The following is a 25150-nucleotide window of genomic DNA, read 5'->3' on the forward strand; positions in this document are numbered from 1 at the left end:
ATAAAAGCAGAAATCAGTGATCACTGAGGAAAATTAGAAAAGGCATCACACCACCTAGAAACTGGAAAAAAAAAAAAAAAAGAAGGCAGGGAGTGTGAAAAGCACTTGTAACACATTGCAATATGAATCTAGTAAGAGATGCAATTGTTTTTTCTGTGTCTACAGAACATGAGACTTGGAGAAGCAAGAAATCACCTCAGCTGATGTTGTTAGTTGTCTCTCACTGAAAGTGGGCATTGTCAGCGACTGTTTCCACCTTACAAAGCACCAAAACAATTAAATACTTGCTTCTAGAATCCCTAAAAGTTCTTATCGTAGACTAAAACGAACTTCAGAATTCCAAACTAATGTTTCTTACACATTGAAGTAGATAAAAGACAGACTTCTACCAAAAACTGCATGATACTGTTCACATGATAGAAAAAATTCAAACGCATCACAAAACCTAATGAGAAGTCTGTCATGGCACTAATCTGGACAAGCACATGTAACCAGAATAAGGAATTAGGAGTTACTAGTATAATCATCCAAGAAATTGAACTAGTAAAGATGATTTTCATGCAATAGTTTCTGCTTTTTTTTTTTTTTTTTGTTCTTACTGTTGGCTCATATTTTAATACTCCTAAATAAAAAAAAAAGCTGCTACATGAAATATGCTTCTCAATGAGTTCCTACAGTTTGTTGTGCCTTTTAACTATAAACCTGTACAAATTATGGGAGATGGCACCAGCTTTAACCGGGAAAATAAAAAGAATCTCTGCCCTCTTCAAAAAATGTACATCATTAACAATTTCAGTACCCTGTCTTGTAAGTCACAGGGAGCTGGCAGAAAAAAAAAGCACTTTTCTAATGTGTATTTCAGTGAAGTCATTAAAAATACTTAGATCATTTTGTGTTTCGTGCCAAAGCACCCATCAAAGTTAGTGTGATTTTAAAAGTTAGCTGAGGTCATGGAATAAACTGTAGTTTAGACTAACTATAGAGAGTAAATGAAGCAAAAAAGAAAACAGAGCGAAGAAAGCTCTTTTCAGTTCTCTCTTGCAACTTGAAAATAGGATTAGAGAGAAAAATAATAAAGCATAATTAATAAGGACTACAAGCTTGAAGTTTGCACTGCAGTTTTTGTCAAAACTGTTAATTCTTAACTTACTTTCAATGCTGGAACTTCACCTTATGTTTTTCAGAGAGAGAGAGAGAGAGAGAGAGAAAGAGAGAGAGAGAGAGAGATACGACTTACCCTGTGCCACAACAGTGAGAAATTTCACGGTACCTGGGAGAAGATGGATAAGGGAACCCTGGAAATGTACTGAATGATTTGTAGGTGCTGCTAAAAATGACTCAAGTTCAGGAACTTGTGATGGGAATAGAATGAGTAAGGTTAGTGACATGGATATTTTTGATTGATGATAAGACTATGAAAACCATGTTTAATGAGGTGCAATGCATTCCAGGCTACAAATAAACTGATGCCCAGACTTTTGAAAAATATAAAACACTTAAGATACTTGTACTCCTACTGAAGCACTGCTAAATCTGAGTATTTGGGAAGATTCCCAGTTGGCATAAACAAAGGGTTCCGTAAAGAACCTGAACTTGGCTCTGAAATCAAAATAGTTGGCAGTGTGCTCTGCAAACTATAAAGATAAAGCCACAGCCCACATTGCCCCCATTATCAAGGTCTGTATTCTCCAACCATGTCCAGTTTCATCTGTTGTGGTAGAGAAGGGAGTTCCTCTGCAAGCTGAGGTCAGGTTACAGGCACAGAGTGTTTGAAAAAGCACTGGAGCATCTGATGAGAAATTGCATCAAGGGCCCAGAGCCAGGAGTGTGTGATCCCAGACCACTTGACAGCCTGTTGGTTTTTTTTAAACAGGCATAGAAAATTGTGGTGGTTTTGACAAATGCACCTTTCACCTGGTGTTTTATGTATAACCTCACCACTTCAGCAGTGTCCACAGAAATCCATTTATTGAGTTATAAATGCTAGGCAAGATCTAAACATTAATCCCATTTTTGCTGCTTTGTTGCAAATAGCAGGCGCATTATACCATAGCTTTCCTAAACGAAAAGCACAAAGAGTCAGCATGCATATAGGATCAGAGAAGCCAACCAGTGTTTAAACTGTAATGACAATTTAATTCTGAAATAACAACAGGGTTTCTAAATATTCCTAAATAGGATTAGGAAGAAGATCTGATACTCAGATCCATTCTTCCTTCTGGAAAGGAAAAAAAAAATGGAAAAAAAAAAGAAAAAGAAAAGACAAAAGTCCCTTAAACTTCAGTCAGGAACATGCAAGTCCCAAGTCTTTTCTTTCTATTTGGTGTTACTTTTACACTGAAACTAATATCATTGTTTGGCACAGCTTGTGGTATTTGCTTACAGTAGGTTTCAGCAGGCTATATTTCATTTTGTCACAAGTTCTCTCTTTACTCTTGGCTAGAAGAATGTTTCTTTTAACTCTACTGATACCACCAAAAAAAAAAAAAACACTGGGTGTTATCTGAGTATTGTTTATACCCATTTTACTTGTAAGCTATTTTCCAGCAGTAATGTAATTTTAATACCGGATTGAGATCAGATTGTGCAGAGTTGCCAGTACACAAGTGCTGATGAGCAAAAAGGCAGTCCTTCCATCAGGATAATGCATTTGTGGGATCACATGTTGATGCAGGTTGAATTTGTATTCCACAGACTCAAGACCGATGTTTCAAATTAGTTGAGTGGGTGCTCTTGACTGCTATAAATGCAATTCAAGCCAACAATAAACAGTAATGATTGTCTCTCATATTGACTTACAAAACATATACATTAAATACATCCAGGAAAATGAACATTTGCACAGGAAAAAAAAGAACATTTTTTAAACTAAAAGGTAGAATCTGCATTGGTTACCCCTCATATCTGTTGAAAGGCCCACTGATGATTTGACATCTACACTAATATACATGAAAAGCAGGAAAATAAATGTATAGAATAGATAATTTTTAATAACAGATGTTTTTACTAATGAAGATTTTGAATCTTCTGAAATCCATATCACCACTGGGTGCAAATAATTATATTAATTTAAATTACTCCTAGTATGTAGACGAATTCCTCAGCAGATGATTTTTCAAAGCTTAGCCTTTACTTCAGGTGGGAACTGTAGGGCAAGATGTAAATTTTCAGCTATGCTGCTAATCATTGATACAAAAGGATTATGAGATTGAATTACGTTTCAGACATATTTGGACCCGATCCTATACTCTTTGGTGAATTGCAATTTGCCCAGCACCTGCTTTATGCTGCAGCAAATTCAGCTGTGCCAGGTGACATTGTGGCCAGGGCAGCTCCTGCGAGGAATGGGGTGTGGAATCAGTTCTGAGCAGATTCCTCCTTGTCCTCTACACTTCCATAAGATCCCTTTTGTTGTTGCTGTTTGCTATTGAAATAGAAAGAGGAGCAGTTCTCAGTTCCCACTGAGTATTTTAATAATGGCTTGCTCAGAGTAAATGCAAGAAAACTCTTCCCTGCTGTGTCCCTGCTTCCCCTGCACTCAAATTCTAGGAGGCGTTTGGTGCGATTAGCAGTTAAACTGCATCAAGAGACTGGGTGTCAGACGTGCAGCTGGGGATTGCTGGCTGGGCGCCTCCAGCGGGTTTGGAACAACACGGCAGGAGCCAACACATATCTCAGCAGGATTTTTGCCATCCTGCCGGACTGCAGCCGAAGGGCCCCGTGCAGAGAGAAGGGCAACATCCGCGAAACGCAGCTGAGACTGACCAAAAACGTTAAGGGAGGGTGATACAGTCTTTGACTGTTACCCATCATGTAAATTCATGGCTCAGGCTGGACCCATTTCTTTCAGCTAAATAACCACACTATAAATCAATAGCATAGTTGACCATTAAAATATTTTCTTGTTTATCTTGTCTGCTTTCAGAGAAATATAAAATAAAATAAAATTGCAAAAGCACAGTGTAAATAAAATTGCACATGCACAGTGTAAATAAAATTATAAATCAGATGCAAGAAAAAAAGAAGACTATAAAAATCTCTTTTTCTTCTCCTTGACGTTTCTAATCAACACAAAGTATCTCAGGCAGCCCTAGAAGCACACATCTTTTCCTGAAAGTGGAGTGCTCTACTTCTGCCCTTTGCATATTCAGTGTTCTCAGAAACTTTGCAAGCCTTTGTATCAAAGCAGTGTCAGTGTTATTTACTGACAGTTGTGGAAAATATGATACCACCATTGTCTGAAAGTAGATGCATAGATAAAAAAGTGGCAGTTGCCTTTTAATTGCCCCAGATAGCACAACTGTGTTATTGAAAGGGAGTAAGAGGATGGTAGCAAGATAACTTGTTCACATGGGGGATGTTACCAAGCAGAAATGTACCTGTCAGGAGCCACACAAACAAACCACAAGCACGCTTCTCCAAAATCCTTATGCTAGTGATTTAAAAGCTGTCAAGGATTACACAATCTGTTTGATTACTTGAAGAATTTACAGCCCAGCTGGCATCCTGACAATCTCTTTGATGTTGAAGGCATTAGCCTTTATCATTTACTCCTATTAATATTATGATCTGTTGCTTATACAGAGTTGGCATTTCAAGGCCCTGTTCAAGACCACATTGCAATACATACTGAAAAAAACAGACCTAAAAGCCTTGCCCTTGTTCATAGTTCAGGCTCTATACCTTCCCAGAGGATGCCTGTGGGGAGGGCATTGCTGGATAAGTGTCTAGCCAAGAACATCAATAAAAGCAGAAAGGAAAAAGGGCAGAAGGATGAGAGTCACTATGATATGATCCCTGGCTTATACATATTGATACTGTGAAGTTGATAGCAGCAAGGCTGGGCTTGGACAGCTAAGATCAAAATATAAACACTATATGAATGCTATATCATCAGCTGACTAAATACAAAGCATGTTTCTGTAGTTCCTCTTGGTCCTATCCATGCTTTCACGAACTAATTTATACATGAATAGGTACATACAAATTTATACTTGTTCTGCACAGGATCTCAGTACCGAACAAACCCATGCATATCCCACATATTATTATTATTAAAGCAATCCCCGGACTAACACAGTACTTAATAACATAATTAGGCTAAAAGATTTTGCAAGAATCTTTTTAAGGTTGGGGATGGAAATATTGTTCATATTTTTGTCATTTGAAAGGATATGTGGCAAAATGCCTCTGGTTTTGAACATCCTTCATTACCGCCACTTGTGAAATATGGTTAAAATTCAATTTGGTTAACCTGTGTTCAAATTACAATGCTCTGTTAACACAATTTCTGCTCTTCCCTTAAGCTGAACAGCTACTGACACTGGCAATTGTACGCTGTTTATCCTGCTTTTCTTATTTCAGTGGCAGTTCAGATGGATTCATGCTTCATATAGTGAGCATGGGAAATCATATTATTTTGTCAAGCAGTGCCTTGGATCACATCTGCACCCTAGATATCCTTTCCCTATTATCTTGTGCCTGCCCCCCAGGGACTTAGCACTGATCATCACCTCCTATATCACATCTCACTTGGCTGCAGCACAGTACAGAGTGTGAGGATATTCTAGACCTCATCTCTTGTCCACCATAACAGTTTCTCATTTTGCCTTTTGCTCCTGTGCAAGTGTTTCCATAAATTGATTAAATTTGTCCTAGTTCAAGTCATTACATTTTGCCAGAAGGATGTAAAAATTGGCAAGGCATTACTTTGATTCCAGGTCAGTGAGAGTTTATCCTCTTAACCATATGAAATGTCATCAACCAATTTCAAGCTCACCTCAAGATCTCCGTGTGTGCTTCAGTTCCTGGGAAATTTTCTGATACGCAGGTATCACTGTGTCCTTTGTCTGTCCCACACTGAAGAGCATTTGAAATCAAACTGCTCTCTAACCAGAGGGTAAGAACAGAATAAAAGTAACTCAGAAATAAATCTTTTACTCCTCAGAATGTAGAGACCTGACTAGGCATGCAAGATAAATGAGAAGACAATATTCAGACACCCGTTCAGGGGTGATAAAACTCCTTTCACAAGTGCTTTATTCATCAAGAGGCACTTTTCTCCAGATAGAACTCAGAACATCAACTATGCCTCTCCAAGTGATGCTTTGGTCTAGGTTCCAAATCAAATGCTTTCTCTATCTGCTCTGTCCTACAAGTATGTGTGTTACTATATAAAGAAACATTAGGAAAACAAGGCAAGATACTTACATTAGTTTCTTGATAACCCCAGGGGATGCAGGATTGAGAGATAATTAACAACTGCTACTTACTTCCTCATTCATTCTAACTTAATATTTAAAATGTCTCTGCCAGATTTACCATACCTGTATCCTCCACATTAAGTGATGGTTGGCTGTTATCCACTGAGCCAGGATAATAGTGGAGAACACTTGCTCTGAAGTTTAAAAAAAAAAAAAGCAAGCTTTGAAAATTAGGTAGGAGTCACTGTGTGCATTTCCATCTCAGAACAATCCTTGGGTATTCATGTTTCAGCAATATCATACTAAGCCTAAACCCAGCTGGTGTTATTGATTATACGTGGGCTCATCTAGCAGAATTAGCTGCACACCATCATCTTTTTCTGGACCTCACCACAGCTGCATCCCAAGCTCTACTGCAACTCTGTATAGAGTTTGCACTATCTAAAAAAAGCCATGTGGTACAGTAAGCTACAGTTAGTCAGCACAGATTGGTTGAATTTCAGGTCTCATAATAAGGTCTCTTCTCACAGGTAATTAGTGATAGAACAAGAGGGAATGGCCTCAAGCTGCAACTGGGTAGGTTTAGACTGGACATTAGGAAAAAATTTTTCAGGGAAGGAGTGGTCAGGCACTGGAATGTGCTGCCCAGGGAGGTGCTTGGGTCACCAATCCTGGATGTGTTTAAAGGTCATTTGGGTGTGGAGCTTGAGGATATGGTTTAGGGGTGAACCTTGTAGAGTAGGGTATCGGTTAGACTTGGTGATCCTGAGGGTCTTTCTCAACCTGAACGATTCTGTGATTCTGTGACTGCTCCTAAATTTTGACACTGCATCAAGCAATAATCTTCTCTGAGATGACAAAAATATGTGTCCTGCTACATGCAACTGTTTTATGAGTTAGAAATATTGAACCTATATAGCAATACCAGATTTTGTTCTACATGAGCTCAGACATCGCTCCAGTCTAAAAGACACAGGATCTTTCTGTGCCACTTAGAGCCTACACTTACAAAATAATAGCCTGTGATGGGAGTGCCTGTTATGGTAAGGCAGTTTAGCAATTGTTTCTAGGAATAACTTTTTTTTTTTTAAGATGTTTATATTATCTTTCAAAAGCAGATCCAAACTTCTCTTTAACCCAAATTTCAAACATTTCCCAAACTGTTTGGATGCAGAGCTGAGTCACAAGTTTTGGCAGAACTCTGGGACCCCCGGGGAGGGAAGTTTAAATCCAGACGGTCACTGGCCACAGATTTTCCTCTCACCTCTGTCTCCAGTGTAGGCACAGGCATGGTTGTGTCTGATTTTCATGACTCTGCCTTTATGTATCTCATCATTTCATGCAGTAACTTCAGATGCCTGAAGTCAGTCAAGCCATCTCAAGCCCTGTCTACATATAATGGCTGTTACACAAAGATCTGTGGGTATGCAGTTGCTCTCTGGCTTGCATCTCACTGAGTAGTACTGACAGAGGTCTGTCTAGTACAAACAGATCCCACAGTTCTTATCGGAAGCCAGATTAAATGAATGTCTTGCAGCAAATAACATCTCCCTTGAACTCTTCTCCACTAGAACTGAATGCACTGTTCCAGCAGACATCTTACACTGTGTACACAGGCAAAATCACTCCCCTATTTCAGCTAAGTAATCCACTTCTTCGGCATTAGTTCTTTTAAGCACAGCCATGGTCTAAGAACTCATATTGAGACATTCACTACTACGAGTCCAAAGTATTTCTCTCATAATTGCCTTCCAAAACAGTTTCCCATCTTATTGGCAGAGCTTTATTATTTGTTCCAGATGTTTTTAATTTGGCTACAGTTTTTTATAATGTTACTCCACAGTCTGAACGTACAAGATATTCCCTCTGAGCACAGAAAGACATTCTGATACCTAGCAGTTATATTTTTTGCCTCTGATTTCTGTTTCTGGAGTCCTAAATTAGTTATTTGTTTATTTACCCAAGACCAACATGAAGCTCTTTTCCATGTATTAGAATGATATTCATAGTATTCTCATCTTTCTATTCTTCCAGTATTTCTTAAAGATGTTCTCTGGAGATGTCCAGTGTAAGCTATTGTTATGAAAATGGTTGGCTAGAGCTGGTGATCTTTGTAGCACTTGTGCAATGTTTGAGTGAGATCAGCCATTGTGTTATATAACTCATTGATGAGAAGAACAGGGTCAACACATCTGATAAGCAAACTACAGGGTGTTTATTCTGCATGGAGAACTGGAAATCATTTGAACTAAGACCAATTAGAATGGAGATTATGGAATCACAGAGTGGCTGCAAAGGACATTTAAAGAATATCCAATGTCCCTGCCATAGACAGGGATATCTTTTACTAGGTTAGGTTGCTCAAAGCCCCATCCAACCTGACCTTGAACACTTCTAATGATGAAGTACCCACAATTTCTTTAGGCAATCTGTTCCAGTGTCTCACCACCCTCTTCATAAAAAAATCTTCCTTATGTCAAATCTAAATCTAGCCTTTCTCAGTTCAAAACTGTTTCTCCTTGCCCTGTCACTTAGTAATAAGGCCTTAGGAAAAAGTCTCTATTCAGCTTTCTTAAAAGCCTCTTTTATATATTGAAAGGCCACAATACAGTCTCCCCAGAGCCTTCTCTGCTCCAAGCTGAACGACCCCAGCTCTTAGCCTTTTTTCACAGGGGAGGTGTTCCAGTCCTCTGATCATTTTTTGGCCCTCCTCTGGTCCTGCTCTAACAAGTGTATGTCTTTCCTGTGCTGAGGACTCCAGAGCTGGACACTGTACTCCAGGTGAGGTCTCACCAGAGTGGAGTAGAGGGACAGAATCACCTTCTTTGGCCTGCTGGACAAGATTCTTTTGATACACATCAAGATACAGCTGGCTTTTTGGGCTGTGAACACACATGGCTGACTCAGATCCAGTTTTTCATCCAATAGTGTTTCCAATCTTCTCTGCAGGGCCTCTCTCAATCTCTTCATCCCCTAGCCTGCATTGATACTGGGTATTATCCTGATTCAGGTGTAGGACTTCACAGTTGGATTTTAATTCTATTTCACCTCTGGTTTCTAAAGCAGAAAAAATGTCCATTTTCTACCACCCATCAAAAATAAGAAGCATACAAGTAGAATTCTGAAGTATTAAATACATATATACGTGTAATATTCAATGAATATTTATTTGCATCATCCTTTTTTTGTATTCTCCTTTGTTGTATTTTTTCTGATTGTGGTTTGCATTAATCTTTAAATATTTTTAGCTATAATCTTTATGCAAAAGCATTTTGAGTCAGAATTTTTTTAAGTAGATTTATTTGTAGTCTTTCAATTCTCCGAGATGCAATTTCTCCACCATTTCTATGTGTCCTGTTCCTATTAATGTACTGATACTCATGACTGCAAATTAACAGTCTTGTGTATTAGGCAGTGCTTTTCACTGTGATTGCTCACCTACATATTCATCACTTAGCTACAAAGTAGGTGTTTAAAGGACATTCCCAATACAAGTCTTTTTAATATTGACAATTCGGAGTGTTTCCTTCATCTTCACAAGCCTTCACAATCTGCTCAACATTTTTACCCATTTCCAAACTCTGAAAACCCAATTTCAACATCATTCTCATGTTTTGGGTGGGGAAAAAATGTCAAAGCATCAAAGGCCTAAGCTGGCAAAGTACAGATGCTCTCTAGGTCATGGACAGAATAATTATCAGCTGTATGCCTCCATTAATGAAATCATGCAGCATCAGTATTACAGGATCCAGCACTGCCCTCTGCCCCATTCAGCTTTTCCTTTGCCCTCAGAGGAATATGTGATTGGAAAACAAAACCTGACCTATGGTCCTGAAGCATTATAAGGTAATAGTCTGCCTTTCATTGACCAGTAAAGCCCAATGTCAAAGCTAACAGAAAAATTCAGCCACCTGAAAGTGAATTTTGACAGATTTAGGAGCCAAAGCTCTCCAAGTCAGAATAACTTTGCAAGAAAAACACCTAATTCTAATGAGTAAGAGGTCACAAAATGCCAGTGAAGGACTGGTCAAAAGTAAAATGAGTTAGCAGTGGAAGCCTTCTTGCTGAAGCAGAACTACTGCACAGAAGAGATGGAAAATGCCTGTGATCAGAAAGGCAGTATACAAGGCTGTACCACAGAGAAGGTCCCAGTTGAGACTTGGTCTCTGCTGGCAGCATAGATTCAAAGACATATAAATAAACCACTTCTGCTACAGGGTGCAAAGGCACTGCAGAGCTTTAAGTGATTCTCCCCTGGGTATTGTACTCCTCTCATTTGTTCTTCTGAAGTACCCAGTTCTGAACAAAGGTATTTGTATCCTTAATTAGGATGCCAAGACCTTTACTGGACTTCTCTACTGCTGTTATTCTGACAGCTCACAAGCAAAAATATTACACTACAAGAAAGCAAACTGAAAAACAGTATTTGCAGATGTCTAGAAACAATGTATCATCATATGGAACAAATAAATATCACAGACAGCTTCGCAGAAACCAGGTGAAGTTTTTTTTTTTTTTTTTAGCAGTTCAGATGTAGAAGCAGCAATGCACTGAGTTCCTTGTGTTTGTGATAAAGGACACAGCTAACTACTGGGTAGCAAAACTCTGCTGAATCAGAACCCCATTCCCCCTCCTATTGAGAAGGCTGAGAGGCAGCAACAGAACAGAAGCAGAGATGACAGCAGAAGATACTCTACGATCTGCTATAATTCACTCCACCCTCTCTGCCTTGCAAATTTTTCAGGATATTCCATCTGAGTGAAGATCCCAGTAGCAAAGCCTGGAATAAAAACTGCTTCATGTACCTTGCTCCCCTTTCAGGAAAGCATAAGCTCTAACCAAGAGGCCTGGCTCAGTGCCCAGCTTTCCCTGGCAGCTCCTGGAGTCCAGGCGCTTCTGCTGAATCTGCAGCCCTCTGTGGCTTCCTGTGGCTGTTATTTTTCAGGAGGGAGCAGAGCAAGAAAAAGCCTAAGAAGATACTGTGTTCTGTGGGTTTTCTGAGGCCCTCATGAATGTATAACATTTTTCCTATCCACAGCAAATGCAAGTATAGTCAGAGTTACACAGTGGTTACAAAAATCGGTTTTATAGGTAATACAGCAATACCATAGTTTGTGAAAGACATCAAGAGGAGAGTAAGAAGTGATAACACAAGATCATGTCAAGTATATGCTCCTCCCACTACTTGATGATTAACTAGTGCAGAGTAAAAATATTTTAACAAGTTGAGAAGTGACTTAATTTCTCAATATGTATTAGATATACAGGGACTGTAAGAGGAAAAAAATTTGCCTGAAAGTTAATGATTGCTTTATGATTTATGATAAGTCTATAAATCTGTATGCAAAGAGGAGAGATCAAAGGGAATCACATCCCAATATACATCCTGACGCAGCCTGAAGACTTCATTTTCGTATCTTGTTTCTTAGCAAGGAAAAAATTTGAGCTTAAAATGGGAAAAGATAAAGCAGGCCCTAACAATTGAATCATCATTATCAACTCGAGCTGAGTTACTATGGCAATGGCAGTGCTGCTGCACAGCTTCTTCTTACTCTGTCCACCGGTACAACAGCTTTGAAATGTACATGGGAAATTTCCACCGCATATGTGCCATGTGTAGCTTGCAGGAGAAGCCCATGGTCTCAGGTGCCCTAGTCTCTGCTGAAGGGAAGAGTAAATTTGTGTGATTAAAATATATGCTTTGCCATTTTCCTTTTTCCATGGAAATAGTCTCGAAGCAGTAGAGAAAGGTCTAGGATTCTTCCTGCCCTTTTGTGCCTCAGGAAGGTATACTCCAGCACTTGGAATGTAGAAGCACACAGAATTTTTAATACAGAATTTTTAAGCATTTCTCTCAGCAGTAACTACCTCATTCCTCTGAATTATAGATGTCTTGACATTGCCAGGGGAGGATGGTATCATCTTTTTGGCAGAGCATAGCTTGGAGCTCTATATAAGTAATGGATCTAATCCTGGCAGCAAGTTAATAAATTAGTAATTATAACTCTTTGTATATGCAACAATCAGTGTGTCAGTACACATCAGTGCCCTCCTTCCTCTTCGAGGACTAGATGACTTCATCACCTTTCCTATTGCTGGCGGTATGTTCTCTGCACTGCACATAAAAGACACATTTGCTCTTAATTATTTTTGAGACATATTTAATATTCATGCTCCAATAGCAAACGTAAGTTCCCAACAGGAACTGGGGCCCTTTGCAGGATGCATACATGGAAAAGGCATCTTTGCCCAAAAATACTATTGCTGAAAGTAGAGTTTCTTCAAGCTTATTAAATATTACAGGCAAACATTTATGCTGAACCTCAAACAAGCTCCATACTGAGAATTTCATCATCCTTTTCACCCACTGTGTGGATATGAACACAACCCAGATTGCAGCCCTGCTAATAAATGCATGTCTTTTAAGTAGACCCACAGTGGGGAGCAGATGAATAAGGTTAACACAGGCATTAATCAATAGAAGGATCAACAACAATTACCACAATAAAAGGTAAGGGAGATTATGCAATAATTAAATATTCTGTGCAATGTATTGTCTGAGAAACAAGGAAGTTTTTACATGTTCCATTAGAAGCTGTCAGTGCATAAAAAGGAGCAGAGAGCATCTGACGCATTTTGCTATTTATACAGCTATAGATCCATCATATTTCCACTGGTAACAGCTGCCCGCTGTTATGTATTTGGTTGGTGCATCACCGTGAAATTTGTACCACACAGCCTGCGCTACCCTGTCCAGGTTTTAATATGTTTATGCTCCTTTCAGCCATTTGCGACCAGCGGTAGCCAGCACGGGCAGGGCAGGGAGCGGGCAGGGCAGGGAGCGGGCAGGGCAGGGAGCGGGCAGGGAGCGACCTCCCCGGGCCGGCCATTGGCCAGAGGTGTCGAGGAGATACGTCTGCCGCCCGAGGGTACCGAATGGGGCAGGGGGCTGCGCCCCTGCACCTGCTCCGCGCCCTCGGGGGGGGCGGCGGCACCATCGGCGGCGGCGCCCCCGGACGCGGCGGCGGCACCACGTGTCGGGGCGGGGAGCTGCGACGGCGGGGCCGGGCCGGGCTGGGCTCCGCCACCCCCAGCGCCGCAGCGGCAAAAGCAGCCGCAGCAGCGAACCCAACTTAGCGCATCCCTCTCGCCCATGCCAGGTGCCTGTCCCCGGCTGCGCGGTGACTGAGGAGCGATGGGGCCTCTGCGGGAGAGCAGTAAGGTGAGGAGCCGGCGAGGGAAGGGGGTGGCGAGTCGGGACTGCGGGGACAGAGAAGAGGCAGGGGCGGGCAGGGACCGCAGGGGCGGGGGGGGGGGGGGGGGGGGGGGAGTCGGGGGGGCGGGTTTGCCTGCCTCTGCCGGGATGTTGGAAGGAGGAGGGAGCGTCCGAGGGGTCCCTGACGCCGGGGTGTCCCTTCCCGAGCAGGAGCAGAAGACGCAGCTGGAGAGGGAGGTGTCCCGGAGCCGCATCCCCCGCCTCGTCCTCCGACCGCAGCCAAAGGTATCTCCTGCTTCCGAGTCTCCCTTTTCGGAAGAGGAGAGCAGGGAATTCAACCCGCCCAGTTCCTCCGGGTGTTCCGGCAGGACCATCAGCAGCAACAGCTTCTGTTCAGGTACCGCAGACAGACCCCGTGCTTCTAAGTCCTCAGCCTGGGAGTCACGGTGGGTCCCACCGCGCCGACTACCGAGGCTCTGCAGTTACCCTGAGATACAGCATCCGTGTGTCGGGCTCTTAGCGAGCTCTGACGAGCGTCCTGCTTTGCAGATGAAGGACAACCATTGATTTTCGGAGGGAAATCCAGTTTCCCTTCTTTTAATGCGTGTCCATAAGCAACACCAGATGTTTCCATTGTGAGTTCTGCCATCCATCGCTGCTAAAAAAGTTGGCGGATTCACTGCAGCAAAATAGTTGCTTTAAAGAGAAAGATTTGCCTTAGAACCTGCAGCCTGGATCTGAGGCATTCCGAAAAAGCCTGTAAGCCACAGAGCCTGTAAAACAGGGGAGCTGCTGTTAAGAATGTCAGACATCAAAAACTGCAATTCCTTTTGGGTTTTGTGGCAATGATTCTTGTTCATGAATCAAAGTGAAATATGTAGGTGAGGTTTTCACTGCCATGTTGAATTGAGTTTTTGTCTATAGGAGGATTCAGGCTTCATTGACAAGCATGTCACCAAGCATGAACTGTGCCTGATGTCTTCTCTAGAGAGAGGGCAATGGCTGGGTGATACACCAGAAGGTAATTACTATTCTCCAACTGTAGACCACAAAAGTGGCATTTGCTCTTCAAAATATGTATACCCACTTACATCAGGAACAACTTGAAACCATATTTTTTCATGTTAAATATTAGTCTTGTGTAGAGTTTACCTCAATTTAAACTAGCAGTGAATGACTCAGGTACCTACCAGTGCTGAGTAATCTTTAATTCAGTGAAACTGTTCACTGTGTGTGACATTATGTATGTGGATAACAGCACTGAGGATCATATCATGAGCACCTTGATTTTAATAGCATTTTGAAAAGCATAACATATTCTAACTAATCATCTGAAATACAGCAAGTATTTCAGAACAAGTTCCTAAGCTGCCTTTTCATTTCTTTGTAAAGTATTTCAGCTACCAAGGGTTTTCCTGAGAACAGCCAGAAACACTCATATTTATCTGTCTTCACTACAGTAGATAAGATTTTTTTTTTAATTCCTTTAACCAAAGGCAGTGTACAAGAGCAGTCAGCTTTCCTTGACGAAAAACACAATATCCATGTCTGAGTCTACCATTCCCTTCATAGCTTGGACAGATTTTGCAATTCAGGATGAGTGGAATGATCTATTTATTGTTTAATGAACAATGAAGAGCATTAAACAAACAACATTATTACTGTAGGAGTGCTGAAGCCTTTTTCCCATGCCTTTTGAATCCCTCCACCTTATCTGCTTGAGTTTGCCTGTTAGAGAGAACTAAAATCCTTTGAAGCTTTCGAGAAATATATTATTTTTATGATCTCTCCTATATGGCTGCTTTTATCCTGATTTTTTTTCCCTGTGTGTTGATAAGCCTTTCATCCTGGTTACTGATATTCTTTTTTTATATCTTTTGGGTTTGTATCATGTTCTTCAGATCTACTCAACACAGAGCTTTCAAAGCAATACCCTTGCTATCCCACTGCACTATATAGGCTGTCTTGAGTTCCAGCAGAGCTTTGCATTTACTTTGGGTGTGTCTGATCTCACAGTTTGACAGTTTTAAGGCACCTTTCACAGAGGTATTTAAGAGTGCAAAGCGGGTCTCTTGTCTTTTAAGCACAACTGCTCATATTTTTATTTCCTTTATTCATCTAGTCTTCCATGGATGTTGTGTTGATTTAGTTTGATTTTTCCCTATCCTGAGGGCTCTGTGCTTCTCAAGCTGCCTGCAGCACCCATACAGGTATGCACTACTGAGTTTGACTGCTGGGTGTCTTCAAGCCTTACATCAAGGCACTGTCCTCCGTCCCACTACGTGGTTTTGGTGTTGATAGGTTCAATGGATTTTTCACTGTGGTGCAGATATGACAACAGCTGCTGACTTGGTTTCCTCATTCTCTGATGTCTCTTCCACCTATCATCCTTCTTTATGATCATATGTATAATTTAGACTTAAATCTCCCAATGGTAGCAGGCAGCTGCTGGTTCCTGTTTTTTTTCTGAGCTGGGGGAAAGCATGGTGAAGAGCTGCACAGAGAGGTGAGTAGAGGGGCTGCATGCAGCCTCTGACCTGCCTTTTGTGGTACCTGGCTAGGAGCTTTCTGTCTTGGCTGAGAAGTGGCATGTGCAGCAAGGGTGCTTAAATTAGCAAGTAATACATTTGGAATAGGTGAGCAGATGAATGTGATATGATGAACGACGGTGTGATGGCAGCATGAAAAAGCTCACAAGCATTCAGTTTTTTCTGTTACTGCTTGGAAGTATTACACTCCAGAAGGTCCTTGGTAACCAGCAGATAGTGTGAACAGACCCCTGGAACAATAACTTTCCTCTTTAAACTTCTCTTGAAAAGTTACTTTCTGCCTTTCTCCCTTTATCATTGATACTGAGTGGTTATGATCAGCAGATTTCTTTTACCCTTAGCAGAAATTGTATTTTTTTTCCCCTTTGTCCATTTAAATATGTATTTCCTCCTTGATTCCCTAGAGCTTTTGAGGTTGCTCATTTTCCCTGGGTGCTTGGGTTGTGAAGGTTTGGAGACCTTTCTCTCCAAATGGCAATGTTTTCCAGGTATCATTGATGTTGGTTTAGGTAGGGGGAGCCTTTGGGAACCAAGACAGTGCTGCAAGCATGGTAGCAACAGCAAAAAATTCCTCCTGGCAACAGACAAAACACCTGGTTTTAATGCTTAGGGTTTTTTTTTTTTTTAAGTTGTTAGTTCTGGCTGAAATAAGTTATAAATGTGCTTTATTGTTTCCCTTTTTATCTTGTTTGAATCAGAGACTCAGTTGATCCTGTTGGGCAATTATTTGCAATTGATTTTGTGTCAGTTTTGCTTTGTAAGTCTGGATGAAACATGGTGAGACTGTTAATCTTATCAGTGATATTCCCAGTGAAAGGTGTTTTTAGTATTCTTTGTTTCTGCCAAGTGAACGTGGATGCCCTCTGGATGCTGTGTAGGTGAGTTGGGCTTCTGTATCAGCATTCATGGTGTACAATCCTTCCTCAAAACATTAGCACCTCTGGGGTCTTGTTTGTCATTTGATAGGGGAGCATTTCTCTTTCTTAGCCACTGCCCTCCTTTGGCTTGGATGTTGGCCATCGAACTTGTATGATGAAAAAACACTCTCCCAGCAACCTCATCTGACTCAGCTGCTACCAAGCATTTGCCTGTGTCATGCATATTTCTCTCCTAAGTTGCACTTGACTTTGAGGAGGCTGTGTGTGCTTACCTTGTCAGTTAGGCAGAGAGCACAATTTTAAACATTGTGAGCAATTTATCTGCTCACGAGCTCATGGTAGCGTAGCTGCTCTGAGAAGGAGCAAGGCTGCCTTTGGCAATTCCAGTTACAGTGTTTGCCTTGTAAGAAATAAGATACTTAGGGTGGGGTGTAAGCCTGGGGTTTTCTGTACACCTCCTTCTGATACTGAGCCAGTTGCATACTGGATCAAAGAGAGCCTGGATGTGCTAAGCCTGGGTTTTTCTGTACAGGTCCTTCTGACACCAAACCCATTGCATACTGGATCAAAGAGAGCCTGGATATGCTAAGCTCATCCTGTTTAGCTTTTCATTTTAAAAGAAAGTTAGTTTGGGATATACTTTTTTCCCTATTTTCTGTCTCTCAATAAGTCAGTGTTTAAATTTGTCCTTATGAAGAAGAGTTGTTACATGCTAAGTTTATAACGACACCCTTTGTAATACCTTTGTTTTTTCAGGAGCCAGCCACTTGAATTTCTGCAAGCCATGTAGCAGTGCTTTGCTGAGATGCAGCTTTGCAGGAAGCACTTGTGCATTTAATAATCATTTCAGCAAAAGACTTCATGAGCCAGAGGAACCTTGTTTATGTCCATAGCTCTTTTCTAGAGCTTATCTGCAAATCACCTCTTTACATACTCTGCATAGTACTATGGGCCATTGAAAACCCATGGCACCTCTATACAGGAATGATTGTAATTTACTCCATCTAAGCTCTCAGAAATACAAATTGAAGGTTCTTATTTGCTTTCCCTTTCAAATTTCAAGATCTGTGTTCAGTGACTATTTCAAAACTTGTTCTTCTCTGGTGTAAAGTTTGGGGTTTTCAAGATCTTGTTTCTGTACATGCATGGCACAGTAAATGTACTCTAGTACTGTGGCTTCACTCTAAGCCCCAAGGTGTAGGTGCTGCAACAGGAATCTCAGCGTTGTCTTTCCCTGCTCGCTTGCTCTTGTGCATTGTCTCCTTGAACCTGCAGATTATCTGCCAACTGGCCCAGCTGTTGATGGATGCTGGGGCTGAATTTGCAGTGCATGTGTTAAAAAAACATGTATGCCTTGAGCAGGCTTAGGATAGTCAATATGAATGCAGGACCTGTATTGCTAGCCTAAAGCAAGAAGAAAAGCGTTGCATGGGTGTCACTGGATGAAAAGCTGTAGATTCTCACACTCTGGCAGTAATTTTTTTGGTAGTGCATTGAACTAGGTTGTATTGTAAACCAACTAGCCTTGGAGGCTGCACCATTAGAGTATGTGCATTTAAATATATACTCTGAACAGAAAAAGATAGAGGAAAACACATTTGTGGTGTTTGAAGAAACCAGCAGGCTGAGGCCAGAGGGTTAGTATAAACTACAGAAAATAACTGCCTCTGTAATTTGTGTGTGTGCATATAGATGTGTGTATATCTGTATGTATTATTATGAAAACAGTGAACTCTCCTGTTCTTGTTGCTTGTTGCAGGAAAAAGTACTTTGTTTAAATAGTTCCTTATTATATTATTTGCCATTGGCTTTTTTTTCACTCTGAGTTACTGAACCAAAGAGATACTAAATTAGGTGATATGGAATCAGAGAATGGTCTGAGTTGGAAGAGACCCCCATAGGTCATCTAATCCAACCCCCTCTGCAGTAAGCAGGGACATCCTCAACCACATCAGGTAGCCCAGAGCCCTGTGGAGCCTCACTTTGTGTATCTCCAGAGATGGGGCCCCAGACATCTCCCTGGGCAACCTGTCCTGTAGTCCTTTCTTCTGTGCATTTCCACAATCTTTTAGTCATTTTTTCAAACTTCTGAAGTGGAAGTCTTCTTCAGCACATTTTGTTTGCAGCACTCTGTAAGGCAGTTCAGTAATGACAATGATACTAACTTACAAAAACACTGAAACAAAATCTGCTTTCAAAAATGCATGTGTGGCCTTTGCAGAAGGATGACACTGGGGACATGCTTCCTTTTCTCACTGCTGCTTCCCTGGAGAATTTCCTGCTGGGCCAGCTTACGTGCAATAATTTATTATTGCTTCATATTGTTAGCCACCAGTTCTGTTCCTGCAGTGCACAGATCTGTTCCAAACATGGAAATGAGACAAGTGCCTAGGTACTGCAAAGCAAAGCCTGCCCGTTCCTCGGTTTTTGGCCTTTGCCTGCACCCCCTTCAGCTTGGCTAATCATTCCCTCTTACTAAGTAACAAGCTTTTTGTTCCTATGCCTCACAACAACATCTGGAAGCCAAAATATTTGAACTTTAGAATGTTTGTTGTCACCTTTTTTGTACATCTGTCAGCACTATGAACCTTTAGAGCCTGACCCAGAGCCTCCTGAGGTCGGTGGAAGAATTCCTCTTCTCTCTGGCACATTTTGGATGGTGTCCTGAGAACAGTCAGTACTTCACCCTTTCTTCTACCCTGTTTGTGGCAGTTCGATGTGTACTACAGACTGAATTCTAAGCTTTTCATGCAATTTTCTTTTGAGTTGAATGTTATCATGTATGTTGATGACTGTCACAACTTCAATCTGAAGTCTTTGGGTTTTGTTTTTTCTTTTTTATTAAGATAGAATCTTGATGTTTTAAAAGAAGTTCTACATGATATGTTTTAAATCTACATACATTTATAGGTTTAATATAAGTTCTTGAAATTTTGGACCAGTGTTTTGATATATCTCCAAATACGAGTGGGTTCTGTGGTGATGCTAAGTCTGGCCTCAGAGAAAATAAAAAAGGAAGGAAGGGAGGGAGGGAGGGAGGGAGGGAAGGAAGGAAGGAAGGAAGGAAGGAAGGAAGGAAGGAAGGAAGGAAGGAAGGAAGGAAGGAAGGAAGGAAGGAAGGAAGGAAGGAAAGAAGGAAGGAAGGGAGGGAGGGAGGGAAGGAGGGAGGGAGGGAGGGAACGAAGGGAGGGAGGGAAGGAGGGAGGGAAGGAAGGGAGGGAGGGAGGGAGGGAGGGAGCGAAGGAAGGAAGGGAAGGAAGGAAGGTAGGGAAGGAAGGAAGGAAGGGAAGGAAGGAAAGGAAGGAAGGAAGGGAAGGAAGGAAGGGAAGGAAGGAAGGAAGGGAAGGAAGGAAGGGAAGGAAGGAAGGGAAGGAAGGAAGGAAGGAGGGAAGGAGGGAAGGAAGGAAGGAAGGAAGGAAGGAAGGAAGGAGGGAAGGAAGAGCATAAAACAACAATGGATAGAATATATCTGTTTTCCTTCCATTAGAAGGTAAATTGTGAAGCCTTATGAGGTGATGTTGAAACTGTGAGGGTCCCAGTCATATGCTGTCAGCCATGGAGGCAGAGCTATATGAGAACAAAGGGGTATAATACGTTGTATAATTGGAGGAACAGGTACAGATTTCTATGTGGTCTATGAAAGTTTTTATTTCCATAAGTGGTACCTTCAGAATCAGATAGAATATTTATAATTTCTTTTTTTGCTGTGTAATAGAACTAAACACATAAAAACACACACACAGAAACCCATCTATACATCCATCTATATCTCACATTATGTTAATATTTAATGGAAAATATTTCTTACATGGGATGCAGTGAAGGCTCTCCCACCAGAGGTAGCAGTGGTGGTTTTGCTTCCAGCTGTTGTCTGCAGAAAAGGTTATTGGGATCTACTAAAGTGCTTTCAAAAACCTGCCAAACAGCCAAGGCTCTTCTTTGTCTCATTTTTAGACTTTTTCTGGTCCTCACCTTTAGTTAAAACTTTTCTTTAAAGTTTTCAAATAGATTTTCAGTCCTTTATCATCTCAACCTCCTTTTCCAAATGTAATCTGTGATAGGAAAACTCTAGGAGCTGTGCTACTCCTGACTACAGCACTTGCCTAGTAACAGTACTATTTTTATCGACTTTTTTACTAGTAAGCCTTAATGCTTTTGCTCTGTAGCACTGACACCATTAGTGGTACTATAAATGTAATGACAAAGCTAGTAAGCCACAATTATATAGTCCTTTCTTTCAGATTGTTTCCCAGAACTCACATTAGTGCTGCTTATTAGTGACATGTTCAAATAGAAGGAAGATTAGTAGAGGCATCATTTGCTGCCAAAGTCAGTTAAAATTTCCTGCTTCGACGTAATGTTGCTATTGTACAATCCTGTAAGGATATGTTTATGGGAAATAACTGCAAGATAAAAGATGTCCAAGCTCAAGGAGTGGGTCAGTCCATCTTCTTTCACCTTCCTCTCCCTTGTTTTACACAATCTGATCCTGCCACCATTCATGCCATGCTGTGAGTGAGCATGGAGCACCTCCTGCCGAATTGAATGCAATGGAGATCATTTAATTCAACCTCTTCTTTGAGGCAGGACTGTTACCAGCACTACATCACACCAGCCATGGCTTTGTCTATCTGAGTCTAGAAAACCTTCAAGGACAAGCACAGCCTCTCTAGGTGACCTCGGGGAGTGATGGAGCTGCTACTGCCTTAGTTCACAGGCAAAATGGAGCACAGTTAATTCAAGTTCTGTCTGTAGAGACAAAGAGATTAAAAGTGGAACTAATTTGCTTAGCAGGATTTCATGTAAGTAGGCCTCCTCTCTTTTCCTGACACAACTATAGTTTTGGTTGCTCTTCTGCTCTGCTTTAATGTGCTTGACTTCTAGTAAAACAATTGCCTCACAAGCACATGACATTCTGATTCATTTTCTTAAATACCGACCCAGACAGATCTTAAAAATAGATGTAAAATGAGATTAGAATTGATCAGAAGGATGAAAACTAGTAGCATTTTTAAGACTCTACTTTTAGTGAATTTATTAAATTTTTTTTTTCAACAGCCTGTGTGATTTTTGAAGGTTTTCAGGTTCCAAATTGTTAGTAACAAATGGCTAACCTCCTACAGTACATCAAATCACTTGTTGGAATGGCTGCAGTAAAAATGGAATCTTTTAGTACAAGTAGGAGCTGAGGACAATATTCATGCTGCTTCTGTGACTTGTTGCTGGGCAGGTGAAGGTGTTCCCAGAGGGCTGTTCAGTGTTGTGATGAGGTAGGATTCAGACTCCTATCTATTGAGGGCCTGATGGTGTGGATATGAATATGCTCCATCCCTGTCTTTCTGAATGCATTACTCATTTTGCACTGCTATGTTTCATCCTACTGCTTTTACTTTGTTGCCCAGTTTCTCCAAAATGTTCCAGATATGAATCTCCTGGTAGCAGTGATGTCTGGTTGGGTGGTGAGACCTTACACCTCACTGGTTCAGCTGCCCGAGTCAAACTGGTCATTGTGCTAGTCAGTGGAGAGAGGTGAGATCCCCCAGAGAGAGACTCAGAGTAGGGGGACGACTGAGCTTGCATTAGGCTGTCATTCAGACTCACCCTCCAGAGAAGTGTCCTTCTTTCCATTTAATACAGAAAGAGCCTTACAGGTGGAAGCTAGGTGACATATTCCCTTTGGCATGTCAGCAACTTTCTTTAGTGCATAAAACACCCTTGCGCTACAAGATGTCTTGAAAAGAAGACCAAAGCAACATGGAGTGGGTCAAAAAATGTGGAGCAGACAAGCAGAGTGGGAGAATATCCTGAAAAATGCTGATATCTGCATTGTCAATTATCAGCTCACAGTGCACCATCCCAGCAGAGCCATGGGTACACAGACTAACAGTTCCTGGGATGAATGGAAAGGGAGCTGTCCCATAAGAGTCAGGAAACTGATTTTTGCCTTGTGCACTGCACATTTAAAGTACATTAGAGGCTCATGTTAATTCTGGAATCAACATTTCTTAGTGAAAGTGCAGAGCATGTACAGCCTTAACATAAGAGAAGATGAAAGTGGAACAGTGGAATCAGGTGGAGAGTGGACAGTTCAGACTGTGAATTCAGAAAAGTGAATAACTAGATCTGACAGCTAGCAGTGAAAGTAGAACTGAGTCAGTGGTTCTTGAGCCAGAGCATCATTAATTATTTGGATACATTATGTAAGGAGGTTGAACATTCAGTGTTTCCTAAAGCCTTTAGGAAAAGGCAGTACTCCTCTGAACAAGGTTCTAAGGCATTTTCCAGTGAAACTTCAGTGCCCTGAAAATCAGAGATAATCATCATGTCACAACGCATAGCCTTAAAGTCTATGAGGATAATGTTTTTGTCGGTTGTTAAGAGTATTGTTATCTTTAACGCTGTTGTTTATACTTCAGCTTTACTATTTGAAAGTTAGTCAGAGCATGCAAATGTCAGAGTGCTCTGAGCAACTTCCCTGATTGTTTGTTTGAGGAGACACTATCCCATGCTTGGCTTTGAAACTTGGCAGGCATGTCTGATCCGGGAAAGGGGTTGGATATAGAGTTTCAGTGATGAAATCCAGCTGATGTTCAAAGGGAAAGTCTACTCCCAGAATGCTCTAAGAAGGCTGCTGTGACAAACACACCATGAGTATTGCTAAGAAAGCAATGAAAGTCGTGTGTTAGAAATTTATGTAGTTTTCCCTCTCATGCGAATGAATAACAGGCAGGACCAGAAGTATGGGCTTTCACTTAGAATTTTCTGGTTTTTCTCATGTGCCTAAGAAGGTGAATCAGGTCTATCTGTACTCCTGAGAAGTCTGGACCCGAAATCCTCACTGGGGCAAAGCTCTTGCTGAGTTATAGGACTGAATCCTTAACTAACCTTGCTGGAAACTAATTCATCTCATGTCTTAGGCAGAAAATGAGTCACATTGTGAAGGGAATAACATTGTGAGCTCGTCTGTTCCTATTATCCCATGATAGATTCCTTACCTTGGCCCATTTCTGGGTGGGTGGAGGTCTTCTGTCAGAGTTGTCATTGGGGTTTTGGAGAACCCTATAGGTCTGTAGGAAACGCTGAAGCCACACTGCTGAGGTTGCATCCTTCTTCTTGTGGATGAGGAGCAGAGGTGTTCGCTGCAGCAGTGAGCAGGGTGGGTGGTCAGGCTGTCTGCAGGACAGAAAGGCCATCAGCTTGATGTGTGGTCAGGGTCAGTGGGGAAGTCTGCTGCACTTCTGTGGGGAGTTCACTTACAATATTAAATACAATTAAATATCCTGTTAAAGCTTTGGTAACAGGGAAGATCAAAAGCAAGTGCATGCAGTCTGGCTTGCTGGATGACACATCAGTGTTCACCAGGACTTTTCCTTGTGCCAGAAAGGTGAGCTACAGGTCAGGTGGGAGATGCATCCCCCAGCTGTACAGAAGAGCCTTTGGTGGCAAGCACTGGTATCTTGTGTGCAGCTGTTCCCTTCTGTGATAGTAAACATCTTCAGAAGGCACTGCAAAAAGCTGATACAGAAAAAATGTTTCTCTGCAGCTTGCCCTAGCTTTAGAAACTTTATAATTTTGTTCACATTTCTGCCAAATACAAGATAGAAGGAGTAGAAGTTACACATTAGGTAAAAAATAATGATCAAAGGAGAGGAGTACAATAAAATCATTCATTTACTTCAGCTGCAGTGTGGATGCTCACCTGGTTATTGGTGTGTCTAAAGGGCACAAGGGGTATGAGTAGAGAAGAGCTATTGTTCTCTGTGCCAGGCTCATTTATTCCTTTAATAAATTCCCTGTTGCAATGAAAGCTGAAGTCCTTCAGGGTAAAACGAGGGTATGTAGATATGACATCATCTAATCATACAGTGGTTTTTTTCATGCTTTCTTTAGCTATCTAATTTCTTTATTGCACTTAGGTTTGCATATTTGGGTTTTGGTTTTGCGTAGGGTTTTTTGATGCCCTAATTCTTGTCACTGTAATCTAGTTTGTTTATCAGTTAAAGGTTTTACCAGCTCCTGGGGTTCTTCCAAGAAGCATCTCTATAGCTTTGGGAGATATAGGTACATAATATTTCCCAAATAAAAGACATCTGTGTGGTCTGTAGAACCTGTGCAGGTATTGCAATGATCTTGCTGGTGAAGAGATAAAGTAAATAGTTTATTGCCCCCCCCCCTTTTTTTTTTAATCACAGTTTTTAAAATAATGCCATATAGAGACACATCTAAGTGGAAAGGTCACAATTAAAAAGAAACTGCATGAACCTTCACATTTTTTTTTTCTGAATATATTTGTTTATAAATGTG

The 25150-nt window shown here is 41.2% G+C and overlaps 1 protein-coding gene across 1 annotated transcript in view; it reads left to right on the forward strand.

Moving 5' to 3' along the window:
* Positions 1–13398: 13398 nt before the first annotated feature.
* Positions 13399–25150, forward strand: part of SYBU (syntabulin) — a 37144-nt gene continuing 25392 nt past the window's right edge. Inside the window, exons 1-2 of the mRNA XM_054385348.1 lie at positions 13399–13425; positions 13630–13816. Of these exons, the coding sequence (XP_054241323.1) occupies positions 13399–13425; positions 13630–13816 (214 nt within the window). The remainder of the gene's footprint in view (positions 13426–13629; positions 13817–25150) is intronic.

The sequence above is a fragment of the Indicator indicator genome, chromosome 12, assembly GCF_027791375.1.
Source record: "Indicator indicator isolate 239-I01 chromosome 12, UM_Iind_1.1, whole genome shotgun sequence".
NCBI classification, from domain to species: Eukaryota; Metazoa; Chordata; class Aves; order Piciformes; family Indicatoridae; genus Indicator; species Indicator indicator.